Raw genomic sequence first — 24,510 nt, forward strand, 5'->3', positions numbered from 1 at the left:
ACTACAGGAGGAAGGTCCTTCTCCCACCTGGCCGCCAAGACCTGGAACTCCCTCCCGACCGACCTGCGCCTGACCCAAGACCACCTCTCCTTCAGGAAGAAGCTGAAGACCTGGCTGTTCGAGCAGTAGCGGCTCCCCCCCCCCCAGCGCCTTGAGACCCCACGGGTATGTAGCGCGCTTTATAAGTGTCACTGATTGATTGATTGATTCTTAATTGCCACACCCATGGTATCTGGTTGGCCGAGGGTTGTGAGGGAGCAGGCGTTCTCAACATGGTGTACAATTCAGAGATCATTTTCTTATCTGAATGTTTCGTCATTAACCATTTTTCGTATTTCGTCAGTTTCCTGCTCACGTGAGGCCGTACTTCTGGCTGAAGGAGCCAATGGTGGAATGGCATATGATTGTCACACTTCTGAGAATGGGAGGATCCCATCTAGATCAAAGAAGTGCCCCGCCGTTATGCAATCCGAATACCGCCACTGTGAAAAAGCTCTTTCATCCCTCACCGGCTTAAACTCTGTGTTGTCGAACAAGGGAGTCAGCGGTGAAGGGCAGGACATCAACTCCCATCTGACGGCCACCCAATCCCATCCCATACGAGCAACACGGAACTCGTAATGGGTGAACCCCTAAGATTCGGCGGCCTGTCCTCTCTAATCTAGAAGGGAACCTTCCATAGGGAAAGTTTTGCCAGCGCTGTATCCTGGAATAGCCACCTCTTTTCAGATTCTGGTTGGCTCCATTCTATCAGATATCTAAGTTGTGCGGCTCTAAAATACTCCAGTACATTTGGTATTCCCAACCCTCCCTCCTCCGGTGGTCTGTGGGCAAGATCCCTGCGTATACAAGGTTGCGCCCCTGCCCATACGAACTATTGCATTGCCAGTTGTAACTTGTGGAGCATCTCCGATTGGGGCCAGGCCGGTAAAGTCCAGAATATGTACAGCACCCTAGGCACAATGGACATTACTATGGCTGCGACTCGCCCGAGCAGTGACAGTTGGTGGTGTTTCCACTGCTGGACGACCCTCGTGATCTTGGAGAGAAGCTTTGAATAGTTATGCGTGACCGTTTGTGCTATGGATGGGGCTATGTCTAGTCCCATATATGGGACCATATCCCAAACCTGTAGCCCCCAAATTGTCGACGGTCCCCACACCCCCCCGGAGAGCTCCTCCCATCGCCCAAGCATAGGATCATGGACTTACCCACGTTCACATGAAAACCAGAAACCTGTCTAAAGAATTCAGGTTCACGTAAAAATGCTGGTACGTATTGCTCTGCTTTCTCTAGGGCCGCTAGGATTTCATCGGTATATAAACTCACAGAGTGTCTCTCCCCGCCAAAAAGGATGCCCAGTATTTTGGGGTTGTCTCTGATCTTCTGAGCCAATGGTTCCACGTGTAGCGCAAAGAGGAGGGGTGAGAGCGGAGACCCCTGTGTTGTGCGCCGCTTGATCTCAGAGGGTCTAGAGGCTATCCTGTTGACCCTAATTGTCGCTGTGGACCTATTGTAGAAGCTTGCCACCCAAGCCCGGAACCGGTCACCAACGCCAAAGGGAGCTAGAGTCTTATCTAGAAATCCCCAGTTCACCTTGTCAATTCCTTCTCGGCATCGACCAACAACAGGAGGGCATCCATCTTTGTATGGTGGTCTTTGACGATGTGAATGAAGGCCGACTGGTCCAGTTTGATGACGAGGGTTATGAACCTGAAACCGGTCCCAGGATGCTTATTTCCAGTCCAGGAAAGACATGGCCTCACAGTTCGGGCTTGACTGTTCCTATGGGGCACATGGTCAAGACTGATTTGCATATGGCTGGGTCCAAACTGGAATGGCATGGTGAGCAAAAAAACGATGGATTTAGGCCCAGATCTCTGTACTGGGGTGAATGTATGATATTGTTCTGCATTCTGTCCAGCAATTGTTATTTTTGTATCCCCCAGTTTTTTTAAATGCAGCCTTTTTTCCTTAAATGAAAATGGGATGCATTTAGAAAAAAAAATGAAACGTTTTCATTTCATGTTTTAAGGGCAGGCAGTGGTCCCTGAGACCACTGCCTGCCCTTAAAAAAAATGTTGCAACCATTTGCAAAGGGGGAGGGGTCCCCTGGGGACCCCTTCCATTTGCGAATGCATACCACCTACTTGAAGTAGGTGGTAATTGCAAGTGTTTTGCAACCACGATTGTGGATGCAAAACATTAGTACATGGGTTTGAAACTCGCTATTCGTAAGGGAACGCCCCTTCCAAACAGCGTGTCTCTAAACACTTTTTTCGAGTCACAATTCATTTGCGACTCGCAAAATTGTGTTGGTACATGTCCATGACAATTTTAGCATGCACAAATGTGTCGCTAACCCGTTTGTGCATGCTAAAATTGTTTGTACATCTGGCCCTATGTCCCTGTACTCGTGCGTTGAGAATCCACACTTTGTAGACCTGAACAAAAGAGTATTCATTACAAATATATGAAGATGTCCATTGTAATCATGTTTACCTTCTACAGACAAACTATGGAAGCACCTATTTACTAAGGGTAGGTAAAGCTTGACTCTTAAAAGGTTATTTCCCATCTGTTGTTTTCTAGGATTTGAATCTCATGTTTTATTGAATCTGTCCAGTTAAAATTGTTGTTTCTGTCCTGATAGGGGTACATTATCAACAGGTAGTTACACAACATCTCAAAAATAGATGTGTCCCCCAATGGAGGGCAGTGGATATATGGAGTTTCATTTGTAATAGCTTTGCATGTAGCATATGCCTTTGAAACATTTTACTCATGGGTGGAGTTTGAACTGTAGAGGCTGCCTAAGGGCAGCTTCGTGCATATAAACCCGCAGTACCTACAGTAGGACATATCATTATCTGGAAATCCCTTTGACTTACCAAGAACATCAACATTGGTTTACTGGAGAGCTACAACACACACATACAGAAATGTTAGATTGTGTCCCAAGAGTACTGAAGGGGTTACATGGCCAGTATTACTGTATATACACCATTTCCACATTCAGAGATCCTACAATTTGTTGATGTAGTAGGAAACTTAAATTATACAGCCTCCTTATACAGGAAACTCATACAATATGTAGTAAGAACCATGAATGGTAGACAAGCACTATTAGTACCAACAGAACAGGGACAGGTTGTGGTAGAGGCAATCAGTCCACATACAATAAACAACATCAAATTCCCTACTGGATTGCTCGTAAAACAAACCATTTGAAAGGGGTCCACCTCATACAAGACCACAAAACAAATATAGAAATCTGGCTATTTGTCTTCCCCTTGGAATGATTCCACCCGAAAAGGAGTGCAACACCTGGAGAAATATGCTTTGATGTATCTACACTAACATGCATCACATCGTTCATCAGTGGTTCGCCCCTGAAGTATCAGTGCAAGTACAAAATGAGCACTAGGCTGCACAAGCTCTGGACTAGCGTATGAAAGTGGAAATTTCTCTAAAGTCTTCTCAGTCATCCAGGCGAAGTGTCAGCTCTGGCTATATACCAGCGACTTACAACAGTTTCTGTTCAAGACAGTGAATGGGAATTACAAAAAATAATATCTGAAGTTTATACTTCTGTGAACCGTGATACTTTAGGTACACAAGCCGTTAAACTACATTTCAAACCGAAGAGCAAGATTGAGAGTTCTTCTAAGGGAAATCCTGCAACTGAAGGTAAAAACAAATGGAGGGGATGAGAGGGAAAAGACAAACTGGATCTCCAGCTATCCAGAAGTTCAGCTGCTATAGTTACAATTTGAGGGACAGTAATCAAATTAGAAAGGCAGAATGCTAACCCTATTTTGAAAGCAGCTTTCTCTGTTTTTTTCAAGAATCTGATGATAAACAGAGAGAGGAGGTCAGGCCAAGCACCAAAATGGGACAAATATATCAATCAGAAAGGGGTATCAGAACAAGAGACTTAAGTTAGTGTAAAGAAAGAAGGGAAAGATTCTCACCCTAAGACTCAATTTAAAAGACAAAAAGTGTCAGGACTTTCTATGAAGAATGCCATACCAGCAACTGATACTTCTGTTGAACGGGATATGGGCCAAAGTTCTGTTTGAGACTGCAGCAGAAGTAACAATAGTGCATCAGACTTTCTAGGATTTTATGGTGGAAAGACCAACTGACAAACACATACAAATTGAGATCCAGAGAAACATTAAAACCTCCACATAGGGTTTACAATATGGATATACAAATTGAGGGAGCTATACAGCATGCTATTAATGTAATCCTCTGGTGGCATTTATCTGAAGCTTACCACATCAAACCAGCCTAAGATAACTGGCCTCTGATCTTTGCAAGGAAAGCACTCCGAAGATTGGAGATTATACAGACATCCTTTTCCTCTACAGAATCTGATGGTATGGACTGTAGAAAAGTGGGGTGGGGTAAACATTGTATTCCACATGTTATTACCTTGTTTAGGGAGCCCCAAGTGCTGGCTCAATATCTAATTAAGCCAGTGACGTAAAGCCCCTAAGGTCTGACTCGATTTTATGTAGGCCGTTCTCCATCGTATGTAATGAAGTCACATTATTCCCAATTTCAGACAATGAATGTCACCATCTTCCTTAAATGTATGCAGAATCATTGTCATGTCTGCCTTTTGATGCAGAAATACAGACATCTAGCCGAAATAGTTTTGTCTGAATTGATTTCCTTTCATCTTCTTCATAAGGAAATGTCTGGGACGCACACCTTGAGGCTCGTAATCTATGTCGGACATTCCTGAACTTATGTCATGAATTCCAATTTCTATATAAGGTTGCCCACTTGATCACTTTTCAGGAAGGGTATTTCACCCAGATATTCGCACAAGACTCTGCCAGAGACTATCTCACCTAGTGCCAGCACACTCCAAGCTCCACAGATGCTACCTCTCACCTGAAATCGATAAAGCTGAGTCCCGGAGGAATACTACTACCGCAGGGTGTGTGCCTTTTGCAGGGAACGCTCTCTTCATGCTTCTACTAAAGAAGATAGCCTTTGCTCCAACAAGGTATGCAGTGCATCTCCTCTCCCTAAGAAACTCCGGACCGCATGTTCTTCCCCGTTCCATGCTTTTGAAGTGTAGGGCTCAGAAGGAGGTTTTACGTTCTAGATGACATTCTAAATATTTTAGAAATCTTAATTTTATTCTCGTCATTTTTGATGTGCCTTCATGTTGTTTTTTTGTTTTTTTATGTACTTGTTCCTAGACATACTGAGAAACAGGTTGCTCCTGTAGTAATAAATACTTTTACGTAAAAGTATTCATTCTTGTTACGGCAGTGTGTGTGTGATATTGTGAATAATGAAATAGGATTGTCACCATTACCACAGTGCCCCTGATCCCTTCATAGGGATTATTAGTAACCTAAAAACAATAACTTTATTCCAACAATACATTAAGTAGTGTTCTGTGGGGCTACAATAATCCGTCTTTCATTGTTGATGCATTTAAACAAATTCACCGGTGTCACCTGTGGGTGCGCAAGCACCCCTTGTAGAACTATGCCAAAGCTGTAGTCTACACAACACTAGAAAAAAAGCAAACTATAAAAGCAATATTAAATCAGTTACCATATCACAGCATTTAGGGTCTTGTAATTCTCCAATGAATAATCCTCTTTTTCACCTTTTAAAATTAGACGGATTGTTAGACCTGGCATCCTTAGTGTGGCTTTCCCCCTTTGCCTTCTGACGTCCTGTTTTGCTTACTTGACTTTGTACACTGTACAACTGCTAACCAGTGTTAAAGTGCTTATGTACTCTAGTTAAAACATGGTAGAATTGGTAAAGTTTCACTGCCTGTGTCCAGGGCTTGTAGATTAAATGCTATGAATGAGCCTGCAGCATTGATTGTGAAAACTACTTAAGTAATACTTCAAACACGTCCCAGGCCTGCCATGGCAGACTGTGTGTGCAGGTAAACTGCCCATTCGAATTGGCAAAATAAAACTTTTGCTAAGCCCTAACCTTCCTTTTTCATACATATACTCACCCCATACAGCCTGTAGGGAAGGGTGCGACTATTTAAAGTGTTGCACATGCACTTTTAAGGTGTACACACCCTGGTAGTGAATCCTGACTTATGGTGAAGTCTGATTTTGAATTACAATTTTGAAAATGTCACACTTAGAAAGATGGTATTTTCCAGTCTTAGCCATACAATGCTTGAAGCCTATCTTTGCTCACAAGACTGAGTGCTGTTGACAGGTGGGCTTTATGTATTCCTCCTAGACAGTCACATACAATTTGGAGCCTAGGTGTGCCCGGGTGGGCCATCACTGGCAGGATGGGAACTAGGTACTGGGCCTGGCCCTACCAACACTTAAAAGGTCTGTGTCCTTCCTCCACACAAAGAGTTGCATATTCCCTGCAGTTAATCTGGGACCACGGCAGGAGAGTCAGGGCACACTCACAAAAAAAGCCACTAGAAGCTTCCCCGACTTCAAAGGCAGAACTGGGTATATGTATTGGACCCCAGATACCACCTTCTCAGTACAATTCTGTGCTACTGAATGGACTGCCACTCTGTTGGACTGCTGGTCTGAAGGACTGCTGCCCTCTTGCCTGGGTGAGAAAGACTTGACCTGTATCTGTTGAACCAAGGACCACAAGAGAGACCCCAAAAGTTAGTTGGTTGGTCTCCTGACTTCGGCCTCAGGGACAGAAGGCTCCAGAAACCATGAACCTAGCACCTCGACTCTGCCATCTGTAAGTCTACCCTGTCAAGTGGTGCCACCCAGTACTTGACCCTTGCAAGTGGTCTTGATGTGTCTGCCAGATTCTACGGGCCCAGCAGCTCCAACCCATCACCTCTGCAGTGCAGCGCAACCCCGAGCAGAGCAAATGCATCTCTGCTGTTGTATGCATCAATCCCTGTAGCAAAGATCCTCATCGACAGCGTAGCCTGCATCCGGCTCAGAACCATCACTGCATGATGCACCCTCAGTGCAGACCTCACATCCTCGTTGATGGCAACCATCATGATGATGATGAAGGTCTCTGCATCGCAGCCTCGTAGCTCCTCAAAATTGACACATTAGCTTGACTGCTCAACGCAACCATCATGTCCGACTTCACCCCACAAGCTCTCTCATTGACAGAATTCCCAATGGTTATGCAGTACCTCACATTGCCACCTTGTCGCATCACAGAACAGATGCATCGCCTCTGCTGTGAGACGCATCTTTGACACAGGCCCCTGCAATGCTCTGCAATGTAGGATTTAAGGATCTCTGTTCAGCGAGCATAACTGGGACCCTGTAGTCGGCCCGCACTCCATTGCGATCAGCCTAAACTTATGACTTTTTGCCAGTCCCGAGTGACCAGATAGCCAAAGTTGGCACTTTGTGCTTTTTGTTACTATTTTCTCTGAAATTGTTAAAACTGAATATCTCCGGTCCTACTAATTGGAATTTTGTCATTAAGGTCTTGTTTTATTTATTGAAAGTTACTCTATTGCCCTAACTTGGCAGGTGATCCTTTTTGTTTAGTGCTTTTTACTTTATTAATATTTGAAGTGTGCCATAAATACTTTCCACATTTCCTCTATGTTAAGCCTAACTGCTCTGTGCCACGTTACCTCGAAGTTGAGCATAGGTTCATTTGGTATTTGCATGTGCTTCACACTCACAAGGACTCTGGGTGCTGCTTAACCAGGGCTCACACCCCATTCAACCAGTAATCCAATTTGTTACACAAATCAAATAGAATAATTTTAGGTTATAGAAATCTGAACTCACACACTCACAGACATATGTGGTTGAAAGTGTGCACAGCACAGGTTTAATGACAAACCTGATACAGAAAAAATACAGAACAATCTTGGAGATTTACAATGGGTCTTTGGTCAAAACCTAGTACCTGAGAGCAAGTATCTTACCACCTTCAGTTTTAATGGAATACCAAATTACTTTAAGAGCCTCCCTATGGGAAACAAGATTAGCCCCAGTTTATTTTCACCACATATTAAGGAGGTCTTAAAACTAGATCTCAAGGCTAAATATTACATCAATTAAATGTACCTCACTGATGATGACTTAAACACATAACTGACTAGGGTGGCAACACATGGTTACGAAATGAGTGTTAAGAAATCTAAAGTTGTGCACCTTACTGTGAATTTTCTTGAGTATGAATTATCCACTGAGGGCAAAGGACTGGCATCATATTTCCTACAAAAATTTGCTATCATGCAGCCTCCTGACATGTTGAAGAAGTTATTTTCCTTATTGGGATTTATTATCTTTGGTCGGGCTTACTTGCTACGCAGTGTTGAGTGGGTAAAGCCATTGATCCGCATAATGTCTCCAGTTATTTCTTCAAAACAAACACTACAACAAAATCCACTGACTCCTCATTAGGTATTAGAAACATTTAGGGAACCCCATTATATGTTAGTGAAAATCCACCTGTTGTTTTTCTTATACATGGAGGCATTTCCCTTCCGATTACAGCATTCCAGTTTCATGAGTACCAGAAATATAAGTGATTAGGTATGTTACACCTGGCATCTATTGGTGTGCTTCTCCTGTCTTTTTACTCCCGGCCTCCAGGTTTTTGTGGTTCTCTGGATATTGTTTTTGCTGGTTTAGTATTTCTGCGCACATTAATACTGCTGATTAGTACTAAAGAGCAAGTGCTCCTACCCCTGAACTTTCATTCTGTGTTGACTACTGTGGGCTCAATGCCATTACCAGGACTACCATGCAGCCCATCTACAGAGCTAATGACCTCCTAGATTGGTTGAAAACTGGCAAGTTCATCAGTACGTTTAATTTAATGTCCTAGTCTGGCAGATTGGCCTGAGTGATGGGGCCTAGGAAGGTCTGCATACCAGAGGGATACTTCCAGTTCCGGGTGATGCCCTTTGGGTAGAAAAATTCCCCAGCAACTTTTCAGAGGTTGGTCAACTAGGTGTTGGCTGGACTGGAGGATTTTGGTGCTGCCTACCTGGATGGCATTGCAGTGTTCAGCTCGGGAAGGGAAGAAAACCATGGTACCACCTCAGGGAAGTGTTGATGGTTCTGCAGAAGGGAATGTGCCAGAACGGGTAGGGGTTGGTGAAGTACTTACGGCACCAGATAAGAAGCAGCTAGGTGGCACCCCTACAGCCTAAGATTGACACTATTCTGGCTTGGGAGCACCCTAAAACTCAGAAAGAGGTGAGAGCCTTTTTAGGTCTCACCAGAAACTATAGGAGATTTGCCAAAGGCCATTCCTGGGCATTCCTGCCCCCTTGACTGAGCTGGCTTCTAAGAAGCAGCCCAGGAAGCTGATCTGGACTGATGCCAGCCAGACCACTTTTGATGGCCTGAAGGCAGCCATGTGCTTGGCACCTAGGGTCAAGGCACCCAACTTCTCCAAGAAGTTCGTAGCACAGACAGATGCTTCAGAGCATGGTGTGGGAGCAGTGCTCTCACAGCTAAACAAAGAGGGCCTAGACCAGCCTGTAGTCTCCCTTAGCAGGAGGCAACTATGCAGGGAACAGAAGTGGAATGCAGTTGAGCGTGGGGCTTTTGCTGTTGTCTGTGTGCTGAAGAAACCGAGACCCTACTGGTTTGGGACTCACTTCCAAGTTCATACAGACCATAGGCCCCTCAGATGGTTGATACAAGTGATGGGTGAGAACACAAAACTGATGAGGTGATCCATCTGACTACCTAGAAAGGACTTTACGGTGGAACGCCGCCCTGGCACAGAACACTTCAATGCTGATGGTCTGTCCCGGTTCTTCTGCCTTAGTAAAGAACTCCCAAGAGGGTGGTTAGTTCTTCCTACGTTCAGCTGTGGGGACATATGTTAGATCTGGCATCTTTTGGCATGTTTCCCCTCGCCCTTTTGCTACTGACCTTCTGTTTTTTGTGGTACTGCAGATATTTTTTTTGCTGGCTTGGTGTTTCTACATAAAATATTACTGATCAGCATTAAAGTGCAGGTGCTTCTACTGTAAATTGTGTTTATGGATTAATGATTCCATGATTGGCATATTTGATTTACTAGTAAGTCCATAGCAATGCGCACTGGTGTGCCCAGGGCCTGTAAATCAAATGCTACTAGTGGGCCTGTAGCACTGATTGTGCCACCCACAGAAGTAGCTTTCAATGGTGTCTCAGACCTAGTACTGCAGTGGCTGCGCACAGTTTTTAATGCCATGTCAACCTGGCAAGTGCACCTATGGGCAGGGTGCAGTGTATGTGAAAGGTAGGACATGTCCTTGTGTGTGTGAAATGTCCTGATATTGAAATACTGTGTACTTCATTTTTCACTATTGAAAGGCTGTCTGTTCCACAGGCTTAACATGGGAGTTGCCTTCAATATTTTTCAAGCATAACTCTCCTTTGGGATAAGACAGGTAAATGGAGCTTAGTATGAATGTAATCAGAATTTAAAAATACACCTTTTAGTGAAGATGATTTATATGTTCTTTGTTTGAAAATGCCACTTTTTACAAGTGGTCATTTTCTTGCTAACCCTCTTGGGTTCCATTGCCTTTTGTGTTTTCCTTATCTGGTTTTAGAGTGATCGGAGCAGGGGATGTGCATTCACACTAGACAGACACAAAGGGAGTTTAAGATGTGTCCTGCCTTTTCTAGGTGACTCATAGCCAGGCTGAATAGACCTGCTGAATGCGTTTAAAGTAGTGGGAAGAGTTGTTTCTGGCACCTGAATGGACTATGACTGCCTATCACCAAGCGGTCTCCACCTCCTGTGGTAAACCTCGCCTGAGCCAGACTGAACTGGTTTATGGGTGCCTGAGGAACTTTCTTTGCACTAACTGCAAAGGAAAACATGGTATAAATATTGGAACCCAGACCCCAGAATTTTAGAACTCTTTTGGGATCAAGGAACCTATCAAGAAGAAGAGCTGGAGAAGATGTCAGCAGAGATTATCACTTTGCTGTGTTGGCCTAAAGTGGCTGCTTCTGTCTTGGGCAGTAAAAGGACTGAACTGAACTTTCTGCACCTTCTTGTGCTGAGTATCGCCAAGGGCTGAAAGTTTAGCTTGCCCTCGTTCAAGAAGCCTCAGGAACAGCAAAGGTTTTATCTGCCTCTGGGAAACCCCTCAGGGAACGTGGTTACCAGTGCCACAGAGGGAAACTCCAATCTGACAGTGTTACTAAGACCGCTGGTGGTTCCATGACCTAAAGTCACTACAGAGGGCACCGCTGCATCTCACTTTACAACCCTGGTCTCGCCGACGAGGAGGTCCAAAGCCGCCGATGCTTGCACCATGCCCTGAGGGCACTGCATTCCACACTGCTCCGCTTCACACTGCAGCCTCAACGCCTACTCGCAGCCGGCCCGCACCATTGACAGGAACAAAAGGTATTGTTTAATGGTCTTCTGATACTGCAGCCAGTCCACACTTTTGTTTTCAGCCGGAACAGTAGGATCTGCTGGTGTACACCGCCATGGTGGCCCCAGACAGAGCTATCCACTTTAAGGAACTATTTCTGAAGTCTCTTTTTGCATTGTTGATATTTTGAAGAACTGTATGATGGATTTTTATTGTTTTGGTCTTGCTTTACACAGATAAATATTGGCCATTTTTTAAAAACTGGTGTGGTGTCTTTTTGTAGTGATCTCATTGTGTTACTGTGTGTTATTTGCAAATGCTTTACACACTGCCTCTGAGATAAGCTGATTGCTCATGCCAAGCTACAAAAGGAATGAGCAGGGGTTATTTTGGAAGTGTAACTCCTTTATCCTGACTAGGAAGACGGTTCCCTACTTGGACAGGGCCTACTAGAGACCCCCACTTTTTAACTGAGACAATGCACAATACACATTTATATAATTCGTAGGATTTTCATTTTTTCCCTACATGTACTTTAGTCTTTTGAACTGAAGACATCCTCTTGATCACTCAATATAGGGTGATTCTATTACTTTGAAAGAAGGGTTAGGTTGTGTGTCTTATCAGTAATTCCCATTGTATTTATTCCAATACACCACACACTTTTAAATAATGGTTTGCATTCAATGATAACCAATACCAGCTGATGTGGGTTGGAACCCAGCCGATAGTATCTGACAATAGTTTCAATACCAACAGTGTTGTGGTATGACCTTGTAACCCTCTTCTTAACATGCATTTAAATATATCCCTTGGCCTACTAGTGATACAAAAATATGTATTTTGGCAAAATGACTGAACTTGTTGGAGTGTCACCGCTAAAGGAGGTGGCCATAACCCTAGCGACTGCAAACAGCCAGAATTGTATTGGAAATACAGAGACTGTTACAAACAGAATACCAAACTCATTTTGCAGACTTTGTGCAAACAGTTTTCAGCACGTCAAGTACAAAGGGTATTGTGCATTTTTTTAAGACCATCGGGTCTGTTCTAGTTACATGGATTAAAAGAAGTGTTTAGACATACCCCTGATTACTACACTCCTTGTTCTCAAGCCTTTTTGGTGGATTACCCACAATGCTTCTTATCAAACTCCTCAACGCCATTGAGTACAGGTATCCAGCTGACCAAAAGTGCAGAGAATCATTAGTACAATATTTGGGCCATAAATAGCTTTCAGAAATAATTAGGAGCTGGATCTTATCCTTCCACAAAATTGATGCCATGCAAGTGACACCCGTTTTTTAGTGTTCAAACTGCACATTTAGTGCAACCCACAATGACTTTTCCAGACTTCGAAAATCTCCTGCAACCGCTGCAGTCACAGCAAATGTACTGCTGATTAATGCAACTGTCTCTATGCTATGAAATGCTGGCTATGATGGATCAGCCTCACCCTCTAAACAGCTTCCTGATGATTAACTTGCACCTGCAATGTCATTTGAACCACCAATCGAAGCCTAACCGAAGGCTGATAACCACAGATGATCCACTGTGAACAGGTAGACAGTTCTATGGATCCAAATAAACTCTATGGGCAAGCTAGCTATTATATACTCTCATAATGTAGCACAGCTTCAGGGTGGTAGGCTACAGGGAACATTCTAAACATGTTAAAACATTTCATTCATTTTAAGTGCTGTTTTAAATGTACTCTCGTTGGTTATTACTCATGAACCAAGCAACAGGATGAAACTGTTGAAATAAAACACTTTTAAAAATAAATAAGAATGTTCTTAGTATGTGTGCTATTCTAAAAAAGAAATTGAGTTTGAATTACCACACTGTCCTTAAACCATGTAAGGGACTGTTAGTAACCCAAAAAGCAATTACACCACACCAGCAGGAATGCTCATTGGGTTGTATGGGGCTACAGGAACCTCAGCTTCCTTGCTCAGCGATGGTGCACCAAACTAAATCACTGCACCTGTAGATTGAGAATACAAACCTTGTACACCTGGGCACTAGACCCCAGGTTATGCATCATAGTTAGTTTCAAGTCATCACAGAGGTGAAGAAAGCTCATTACCCTGGCCACACCTCTTGGTGGGCACACATAATCTACACAAGGGAAGAAGGGTTTCCCCGTTTTGTATGTTGATAGTGAGGAACATTGTGAGATTATTTTCAGTAGGGCAAATAGGAATTGCTGAAACAGTGAGTAGGGTACTTAGAACTTTATCCCATTGGTTAGGAAAAGCCCACAAGCTGGTGGCAGGAATAAATGCGACATCCAAAGTCACCATCGAGATAATATTTTATGGACTTGCAGAAGGTCAGAAAAGGACTGAACCTGCTGTCTGTGACCTGAGAGGAGTCCTCAAGAGCTAGATCTGCTCCCTCTTGACTCAGGGCACAGAAATGAATAAAAACGGTCAGTTGGCTGGCCTCCTCTATGGATAATGGGAGACAGCAACCTGCAAGATGCAATTTTCCTAAAGTACCCAGATGACTAGTGGCAACTGGACCTGGACTAGACTTTGATGTTGACCTCTCCCTGAAACCCTGATAGTTTATAAGTATCTTCCTGAGGACCTAAAGGAATAAGAGATGTACTATTGTGGTTGTTTGGGCACCAGAAAAAGGTTTGAAAACGTTTGAAAAACCTCTTCCAGAGTCTCACGCAGGAAGAAGCATCGAAACAGCAGTTCAATGTCAGATTGAATTTCAGCTTTGTCCTGGTCTAGGCTCCCAGCACCTCTGAAAAACAAACATTCTGCATTGGGATTTGTCGAGGGATGGCTGAAAATAATGCTTGGGAGTCTTGTCTGTTAAAGCTTGTCGGAAGGTGCCCTAATTATGAGCAAAAACAAAACAATATACTTTCTAATTGCAGCATTCTCAGCGGATATGTTCAGTAACACTTTCTTTCTCTTCTTTTTCCTTTTAGGATCGCCATAGTAGTGCAACCGACAGTCCTCAGGAAAAGAGAGTTAACCAAGGTAAGTAAATATAGACTTGAGGATATTTGCTCATATCTCTCTTTTGTTTTTCAACCTTTTCTGTTCTTCCCCCTCCACCATGAATCTGTATGAGTACCTTTTCTAGGAAGAGCTATCCTATGCACCACAGTCAAGTTATTTATGATCTTAACCTCAGCACTCACCAGGGCGCAAAACTGTGATATAGAGACCTGAGTAATAGGATATTAAATGAAAGGGGAAATTGTCAGACTCCACCATTCCAATAGAGTTCCCCTTTCCCTTTAACCTGGATCATAAATCATTTGGTTTCCTCTTTCACTCATGTACTGGTTTCTTGTTTTCTCTATCATACCAGAGAAACCATCTCACCATCGGTGAATGCTTGAGAGGAGTACCAAAGATAAAGGAACCAAATAAAATTAAAAAAAAAAATAATATGGAATCACTTCCTCAGCACCAGGATTTATCCTTCAGGATCTACATTTGCACCCTCTCCACTTATCAATGAGAGCATAATTATAAGCGTGTATGTCTTTTCCCATACAACAGGTTATTGAGGATAACTGGACTCACTAAGGTAGCCACAATTCTCCTGGGTTGTTGCAGGGTACGAGGCGTCCACCAGTCTTCAGTCAACTTCTCCCTCTCCTTGTCTTCCACATCCTTGGGAGGACAGCTCCACGGTGCTGCAGCAGCATTCTGCCTCTTCCCTGATAAGTCTGCGGCCTCCTCTATGTCGTCTTTACTCCCTTCCTTCTCCTCAGTGATTCCTCTACGCTTCCACTCCTTCTTTGTCTATAGTCACTCTCTACCTATCACCTCGTTCTCTCTCCCTGACTTTATCTTCTTCTGGCTTTTCTCCTCTGCAGTGCCCACACTGGCACCCCTTAAAGCATCATATACGCACCTGATTACAACAGGAATTCTTGGGTCCAGCTGACAACCTCATCGTGTCTCTAGGCTTTCCGCACAAACAAGACAAGAGACAAAAAAGTGCCCCAAAAAAAATCCAGTGCAAATGGTTTCCTCCATTTATGCATAAGGATCTGGGCTCCCCCCATACACTAGGACTCCCCAAACCTGCTCCAATTTAAGAAAGAGCATGCCACAGCTCTTTTAAAAACACATCATAACACAGTAACAGTCGATCTCCGTAGAACCCAGCTAGGCCTCCAATCACTCGACTGTTTATTTGTATATAGATCAATGTGTCCTGGCATAAAAAGAATCAAAATTAAATGGTAAGTCACCCAAGCTTAAAAGGTGATTGAATACATCAAATCCATCGATTGATAGTTCACTTGCTATACATCTGCTGAGATACTAACAAAACTATGGTCATAAATCCTATAGACTCCCTGTCATTCTGAGATGTGAATTTGTGCATACGGATCCCAAGTAAGTAACTCAGCATCTAGTCAAAACATGTTCTTTTTTTCTTTGATTCTGGATTTTGTCTAAACCTCAACTTAAATGCAGATATAAAGCATTCTGCCACACTTCGTGGTTTAGTAGCATAAAAAGCGATCAATAAATAAATAACACGCATTAAAGTGCGACTTGTGAGCCAATTAATATTTATATGGAACTCTTGACGTATCTTATCTGATAATCTTAAAATAAAGCTCCCGTGCAGGATGGGGGATGATGATGTCCTCAAGAACATCCCCACAGCGATGAGGCAGGCAACAATACACCAGCATAGCCAAATAAGACTCAAGAAGACTAAAGATCAATGCCAGTTAGAAACCATTAAGGTTTATTAAGTAATTAAAGTGCAAGGAAGAAGTATTAGTACAAATGCACTTTAAATCAATATACAGAATCAGCATAAGGCCTAATCAACACAGGTACAAGCAAATTAACTGAAGTAACATCTCAGAGGAAAATGTCCTAAGAATGAGAGAGACAGATTTGGATCCGCTCTCAAAAGACTAGGCAAACAAGTCTTAGCTCAACTCCCACACATGGAGTCTTTTTTTATAGAAAAATACAAGCAAAATTCTCAGAATGTGCATAGGGTGAGCGCATTCTCACACAGATTGGCAAAACATAACACAAAATATAATGCAGCCTCATCTAACACTATGCCAACACCATCCTCTAAATAAAATATTAATGCAGCTCTTTGACCTAATGTCATTGGATATGGCATTACAAATCGAGTTATATACAAAGCAATAACAGTTCCTTTAGGAATAGGCCTACGGTGGAACAAGAAGGAAGAATCTTTGGTTGTTGCAAAGAAAGTAAACTTCCACTGGGGTACTTTGTGAACAACATTGTTACTACAGAGCATTTCATAATGCACAATTTTCCACATGCGATAAGAAGAGAAATGAAAAAACACACATCATAGTTGCGTTTAAGATTCAAGGTGGAAGTTAGCGCTAGTTCGAGCCTAGTTTGGTTCAAACCAGAAAGATACTGGTTTGCAAAGTGTAGAGTTGTTGTGTTCGGTTTTAAATGTTAATAATGTTAAGCACATGTTATTTATAACTCTGAACTATCTTTAACAGAACCAAACATTTGTTCTTTACCTGTGTTGTTCTGTATTAGAAGATTTGTGAACCTTTTGTACGGTTGTTCTCCAGGGTGAAGCAGATAGAGATCCGGAGTGAGTTCCCTCTTTCCCATTTGGCCCCGAGAATGGTAGAGAGCAATGTGAATAAGTATGGGAAGTATATAAATGATGAGAATAAGCACTCTGAAAAGACAAATAAGAAAAATACCTCTTAGCTAGTTGTATGTATATGGCATTTATTTTCATAGTCTTTGAACATTTGTTGATTGTTTTTTAAATATTGCTATTGAACTAAACAAGTACATTTGTGGGCAGCCTGCAGACGTTAAAGCCTGTACCTAGAGGAGCTATATGTATCAAATGCAAATAAAAATAAATGCTTTTGCACGGTAACATGGCCTATAATTTCTCGAAATATGTATAGTATTGTTTTCAACCTATTGTTTTCATCTTGTTCCTTTCAATAGGAATCTGGGCCATATATCATGTTTGTGAACCTATTCAGATGTGGAATGGTGGAAAAATAAATCAATGCGTGGAATGGTGATGGATGGAATGTCTGTTGGAAAGCTTGAGAATGTTCAAGTGGAATGAGAACATATGTGTGTGGACATTTGAGAGGGGTCAATTATGGGATGAAGGAATCTGGTGCTAGCAGGGCTGAATGGCTCTTGTTATATATTCTTACTTAGTTCAATATGGCTACTTGGTGTCTGTAGTCCTTTCTTAGTGTTTCTATCTTCTAACACCACTAGGTTAGAAGATAGAAACCCTAAGAAAGGACTACAGCCTTGGCAGTTGGTCTGGTCAGCTGTGAGATTTACTGCTCTGCTGTCTTCTTCTATCTAACTTAATAAATATATCTTAATAACCTGAAGACGTGTCATGCTGCCTACCTAATCATGTCACACAAGTCTTTATTCGGTACAATAACCATAAAAGACATCACAAGATAACAAACAACATTTTTTTAAAACGTACAAAACATTATTACAGCCAACATAATTCAAAGAAAAAAGCAATGTTTCTACATACCCACATTAAGGAAAAAAGAACAGAAAAAAAAAAAAAAAAAGAAAAACCGACCATGCTGTTAGTTTAAGCGTTTCAGCTAGACATATAATGAACTGGGATAGGGTCCCTTACTGCCTGGAGTGCTGATCGTGTTTCCTGTAGCTCTCCGGCCACTTCGCCATGCCTCGCGGCCCCCGCTTCGCGGGAGCCGCTCGCAGGCAAAGACTCTTGTTTGTTGTGGACCGAGTCTCCTGTCCCTCGACGTGCTTTTGAGCACCAACGCGCTTCCTGACACCGGCAGCTGCTCACCAAGGTCAGAGACGGGACTGCGAGGACCAGCGTGCCTAGCGGCGTGGATCGGCCGCAGCTGGTCCTCTTCCCGCCCCCTCCTCCCATAAAAATCTGCAGGGAGTGAGTGTGCCTTGGGTCCCTTACTGCCTGGAGTGCTGATCGTGTTTCCTGTAGCTCTCCGGCCACTTCGCCACGCCTCGCGGCCCCCGCTTCGCGGGAGCCGCTCGCAGGCAAAGACTCTTGTTTGTTGTGGACCGAGTCTCCTGTCCCTCGACGTGCTTTTGAGCACCAACGCGCTTCCTGACACCGGCAGCTGCTCACCAAGGTCAGAGACGGGACTGCGAGGACCAGCGTGCCTAGCGGCGTGGATCGGCCGCAGCTGGTCCTCTTCCCGCCCCCTTCACTTGACCTCTCCCTAGATAAGCTGTGGTAGCAACGCGCACGCGGGACGCGCGCGGGGCGGTCACCGGGGCGAAGACCGGGCAAAGAGCGGGCCGTTTAAGGCCGTTCAAGGACGGCAGAGGACGGCCCTGGCCCTGAACCCCTGCATCTTCGCCCTGAATCCATCAGCAAGGTAGGCGGCACTGATTTCCAACCGCTCTTCTTTAGAGGCCCCATTTTGCATCTGGCCCAACACCACAGATGTCAACTATGCGCAATAGAACTAGGAGCTGCACCAAAAAAGCTATGGGGGTAGCACAAGTGACTGGCCCTATAGATCTTTTCATCTCACGGGTGAATGAGACCATTGATAAAAGTATTGTATTGCTGGAAAAAAGAGTCTCCCTGGACCTCATGAACGCTAAGCGCTCTTCCCTGGGCTCTCTCGCGAACGCAAATTCACCCTCCCAACAAGCCTTGAATAATTGTTCCCTACCCCTACCCTTGACTACCACTGGCACAGTCACAGTACCGAATGCTGTCGATTTGTCAGTCACTCAATCTGACTCGGATCCGTCCTTTGTTGATCTAGAAGCTACCCCAGATCTAGAAGCTTGTCAGACATCTGAAGAGACGGAGCCAAGCCTGGATGGGCAAACGGATAAAGCAACACCTCCTGTGCCTATTGACTCTGGGGGAAAGGTTATCATTATTCCAACAAAGGTAGCGTCCAAGACTAAGCCCAAGGAAAAACCCGAAGCCAAAGCCAGGAACCACAACTTGGTATCGCCTACCCCGCACCTGGCGCCAGGTATACCCTGTTGGGTTGAAAACATGGTAACAGACCTCAAACAAGACCTTGAGGCCACAATAGCAGCACAAATAAAGCCTCTAATCTCCAAACTTGACAGACTCACGTCGCTAATAAATTCGAAATGGCCCAATAAGATGAATGGGCCTGGGTCTGTCCAGCCACAAGGGATTAAAGAAACACTTCCCAAGCCTCCACCTTGTGTCAAGCTCCCTAAAGATCCACCTAACAAAGCGGAAATACCATCAGTCACCAAGGATCCAGCCGTACTACACTTGTCCCATCCAGGGAATAATTCTGCTCAACCCCCACTCCCACCTACTCCAAAGGCGGTGAGTGTCATTTCGACCTTGCAACAACCAGCTGGTGGTAATAAATCTACCATCTCTCAAGCGAAAGATCTCACAGGAAAGCCTACTAACCCTGCAGATTGTCACTCTACAAACAATTCCGAAGGCTCTAAGCCAAAGCAGGCACGTTATAAATCAATCAGCCTGCCATCAGAAGTCTCTCCTTTTGTGGTTGTGCTGACAGCCGTTCCCCCACTGAAGGAGGGAGTAAAAGAAACCTTTGTAGAGTTAAGAAACAAATGTGCCCAGTGGCTTCAATTACACAAACCCTTACCTAATAATATGAGTGGGGAAATTCTTACTGTGCGTAGAGGGGACTGGGTGGGCAGGAGTAAGAAAACAATACCAGGGGATGTAATTACAGTCAACTTTAGGGATATAGGGGCAGCTAGTTTCATATGTAACACACCCAACAGTGGTCCTGCCACCCAAATCAACCCACTCCCCCTGTCTTACTTCCTCCCCATGCAGCCAAGACCAAATCCCCATCGGCCTACTTTCCCAAACAATAGAGGGCCTGTGTATCCTCCGCTACATGCCACCAAACACTGGCAACAGCCATCACATTTCTCATCCTTATTCCCACACCATGCTACCCTTCAGTGGCAGCAACCTTTTCAGCACCCACCACCCCTATATCAGCCTCCTCAGCAGTGGCAGCAATCCTTCCAGCCCTCACTACCTGCTAACCACCAGTGGCAACAGCCATGGCAGGATTTGCCCCCTTCTTTTGACCCCTCATATTCACAATTCGCCCATCCAAATAGGTACTGTGTGTTAGATGAGGTAGATTGACTTAGCTCTATGGAAGGTCTAGATATAAATCCCGCTTCCATCAATAATGATATGGAGGATGTACTGCCAGCCACATCCTTCTCCATATGCCCCGAATACCCAGCAGTGACACCACCAATACCGCTTCCCCACATACTAACTAGGGATAGTGTAGACCCACCAAATTCTCAAATAACTGTCATCCGGGATGGTGATCTAACACATGGCGAGATAAAAATCCTTAGCTGGAATCTTGCGGGAATCTCTAGGAAATTAGGCCTCCCGGAGTGGAACGCCCTGATTGACGCCCACAAGATTTGTGTATTCCAAGAGACCTGGACCACTGAGCCATTGCATCGTGTCGGGTTTGTCACATTTTTTACACCAGCTGTAAAACCTAAGGCAGGGAAGGGGCGGCCATCAGGGGGGCTCATCATCTGGGTAAGCATTTCGCTTAACTGTCGGATAACCATAAAGAAGGCAGGAAACCCAGATATCCTTGGTATCTCTCTATCGGGCCCACGTGGGGGTCTACTTGTAGATCTCTACGATGTCTACGCTAGAGGATTTAAAAATGGGTGTATTTCAACAACAGTAGCAGAGCTTGAGGCCCAACTAGGGGACCAGAGTGAACCTGGCCATATCATAATAGCAGGAGATTTTAACTGCACATATGAGCCACTCCCCCTAGAAGGAATACCTGACTTAGGAGAAGAGGATAGTAGGTGGGGTATTCCCACCCTCTCTATTCCACCCATCAAGCGCTGGACTCGTAGTGCAATACAGCTCAATGCATTTACCTTAGAGTTTGGCTTAAGAGCAGCAAATGGCCGCACACGTTCTGATCAGTTGGGTGCCCCAACTTTCAACAGAGTTGGTCACTCCACAAGGATCGACTATATTCTGCTGGACCGGGGGCTCTGGAGTTCGGTCATCGATATGGTTGTTATTCCTACCATAGAGAGTGATCATAACTCACTTTCCTTAACCTTAATTAATTTTTGGTCCACTGGAGCGCCGTCAGCACCACCGAGCTGCCCACAGGAGATCACCGTCTCCTCTTGTGGAAGACGCCTTAAGTGGAATAAAATCTTGTATAATATTGACAAACTATCCACTATAGATGAGGTGATTAAAGGCACACAAGATGAAATTGGCTCCATAGACTTAATTAAGGCAGCAGACAAGGTAACTACTATCTATGAAGTAGCCATAAAAACTATAGGGGACCTTTTTTGGGTAAAAGGGACTATAGGGAAACCCAAACCTCTAACCAAACCCAAAGGCAGGCATGACTGGTACTCTACATCATGCAGAAAGGCCAAGTCATGTTTAATTGAGGCAGTTAAAGGGAAGTCCCCCTTATCAATTCAAACAGCTAGAAGAGAACATAAAAAGGTCTTGTGGTTAGCTAAAAGGGAGTGGGAAGACGACTACTGGCTAACCCTTAAAGAAGCAAGCCTGAAAAAAGACTCCAAATGTTTTTGGGACACTATAAGGGCACGTAACAGACCAGATAGTGATCTCATAACTTGCAACATTCCAAGCCAGGTGTGGGAGGATCACTTCTCCAAACTCTACTCCTGTCACGACGGCCCCAACGGGAGAGGGTCTGTTTTATCCTCTCCTACTACTAACTATATACCTTGCCCTAGCGACTCCGACTTTACACTTAAGGAAGTGGAATACGCAATAAGCTCTATTATTCCACAAAAAGCGGCCGGACCTGATGGGATTCCAGGGGATCTGCTAAAATCCGACAGCGCTAAATGGGGTAAATTGATTCACTCCCTCCTTGTTGCCATCTGTAGGGGTGCCCCCATTCCCTCATCATGGAAGGGGGCGGAGGTGGTCCCCATTCATAAGAAAGGTTCAAGGGATGATCCATCCAACTATAGGCCGATCAGTCTGCTAGATATCAGCCAAAAAGTTGTCGGTAAAGTCCTCTTACTCAGAATCCTCAACTGGGTAGAAGAAAATAAAATCCTTACCGACTTCCAGGCGGGTTTCAGAGTGGGCACTGGAACGATCGAGCAAGCATTCAGGCTCATTATGGTATATTGGAAGGTTGTGGTAATAGGCAAGGGCAGTCTTTATCTCGCATTTATCGATTTAAAGACTGCCTTTGACCTCGTACCTAGGGACCTATTATGGAAAGTACTGGCTGACATGGGGTTGCCACACTATCTACTATCCCTACTAGTCAGACTACACCAGGACAGCTTTGCTCAGGTCAGGTGGGGCCCTGGAGGGGAGAAAACGGGCAGTATTCCGGTCGAGAGAGGAGTCCGCCAGGGATGTGTTCTGGCTCCCACCCTTTTCTCTCTCTACATCAATGGGGTGGTCGAGCATCTTCTCAAATATCCATCTGACCAGCCATCCCTAGCTGGTGAACGCATACCGACCCTCCTCTTCGCGGATGATACGCTTTTAATCTCCAAAACCCCAATGGGACTCCAGAGACTTTTGGACAATTTCCAATCATTTTGTTCGGATCGAGGCCTGGTAATAAATACCAACAAAACGAAGTACCTTGTCCTCAATCCACCGAAACAACATGTGCGTCCCCCCATCCTAAACGCTGAGCTCCTGGAAAGGGTGAAAGTCTTTGATTACCTCGGGATACGCCTTTCAGACAAAATGGAATGGACGCCACACCTAGACAAAATGCTGTTGAGCCACAAAAGGATTACAGGCGCCCTTTTGAGAGAGCAACGTTCCAGTACAACAAGGCCTATAGGAACAGCCCTTGAGATCTATACAGCTAAAGGTGTCAGCTCTGCCCTCTATGGAGCGGAACTTTGGGGCTTTTCGACCATTGACGCTCTGCAAAGATCTGAGAACAAATTCTGCAGAGAAATAATGTCCCTTCCACAAGGCACCCCGACACTTCCTTTATTTATGGACCTTGGCTGTACCCAGATTAGCGAAATTGCGAGATTTCGCCCGTTATTATTATGGGCCCGTATTTGGCGGGTAGAAGAACTAAGTGGATATGCCAGAGGCCTCAAAGAAATTATGTCATCACCAAGCTGGTATAAAATCAAATGGTTAAAAGACATGAAAACCCTATTGATCAAGTTGGGCCAACTTGAATCATGGCTAAGTAGAACTTCACCCCCAAAGCAAACACTTAAAAAGCTCTACCGGGACTGGATCTGCTCTCAAAGACATTCTAGCACATCTCTAGGCAGGCTAACTGAGGACTTCCTGATGTTCAAAGACTGTCCCAGGCGGGAACTTTATCTGGATACAATTGGAAAACCCTTTGATAGGGCCTTGTATTTCAGATTTAGAACGGGAACCTTACCACTGAACACCTTCACCAAAAGATGGAAATCTTGTATAGACAAATCTGATCTATGTCCATCGTGCCTTGCTAAATCGGAGACACTAGCGCATTTTTTGTTTGTTTGTGGCGAGTATGCTAATCCAAGGAGGGTGTGGCTGAAAAACCTATGCCGACAGCTGGGGACTAGGAGTCATGATGTGGCAATTAGGATACTAATTTCGGACGGTTACGTACCCTATGCTTGTGCTCTAGCCAAATTTCTATCCTGGGCCTGGGCTATCCGAGCCAAAAAACTAAAACAATCTGTTTAATTCTCTTTTAGAAAAATCTCTGGTAACTGGAAATGCTGTTTTAATTGTTTACCTTTTTATTTAACAAACTAGCTGGCTACGTACAACTGAGCAAATATTTTCTGAATTTATTGCTCGTATCAGAGATATAGAATCTTTTTAAAATTGTACTCAAACTGTAATTTTTTTATGTACACTGATCTGCTTTTATGATAATGTCTTTTATCGAAATAAAGCTTTTTGACTTTGACTTTGACTTTGATAGAAGTCGCATATGCTCCATGTAGAAATAGGACCATCACCTTTATGAGGCTGCCAGGATTGGAGAAATGGAACCACATAGTTGGACCTAAATTTAACAAGTACCAGATCTCCCACCAAGTCCTTGCGTAGAGGTCCAAGCCAGCCCACCCTTCTGACGCTGAGTATGGTCCCATCAATATTTGGCGGTAGAGGTCTATTTTTGGTTAGCCAAAATGAGACCTTGT

The 24,510-nt window shown here is 44.2% G+C and overlaps 1 protein-coding gene across 1 annotated transcript in view; it reads right to left on the reverse strand.

Moving 5' to 3' along the window:
• LOC147702336 (ATP-binding cassette sub-family A member 10-like) overlaps positions 1 to 24,510 on the reverse strand; it is a 1,673,715-nt gene that overhangs the window by 710,891 nt on the left and 938,314 nt on the right. The window contains exon 20 of the mRNA XM_086930968.1: positions 16,836 to 17,002. Within this exon, the coding sequence (XP_086787094.1) occupies positions 16,836 to 17,002 (167 nt within the window). The remainder of the gene's footprint in view (positions 1 to 16,835; positions 17,003 to 24,510) is intronic.

The sequence above is a fragment of the Lissotriton vulgaris genome, chromosome 7 (assembly GCF_964263255.1).
Source record: "Lissotriton vulgaris chromosome 7, aLisVul1.2, whole genome shotgun sequence".
Classification (NCBI taxonomy): Eukaryota; Metazoa; Chordata; class Amphibia; order Caudata; family Salamandridae; genus Lissotriton; species Lissotriton vulgaris.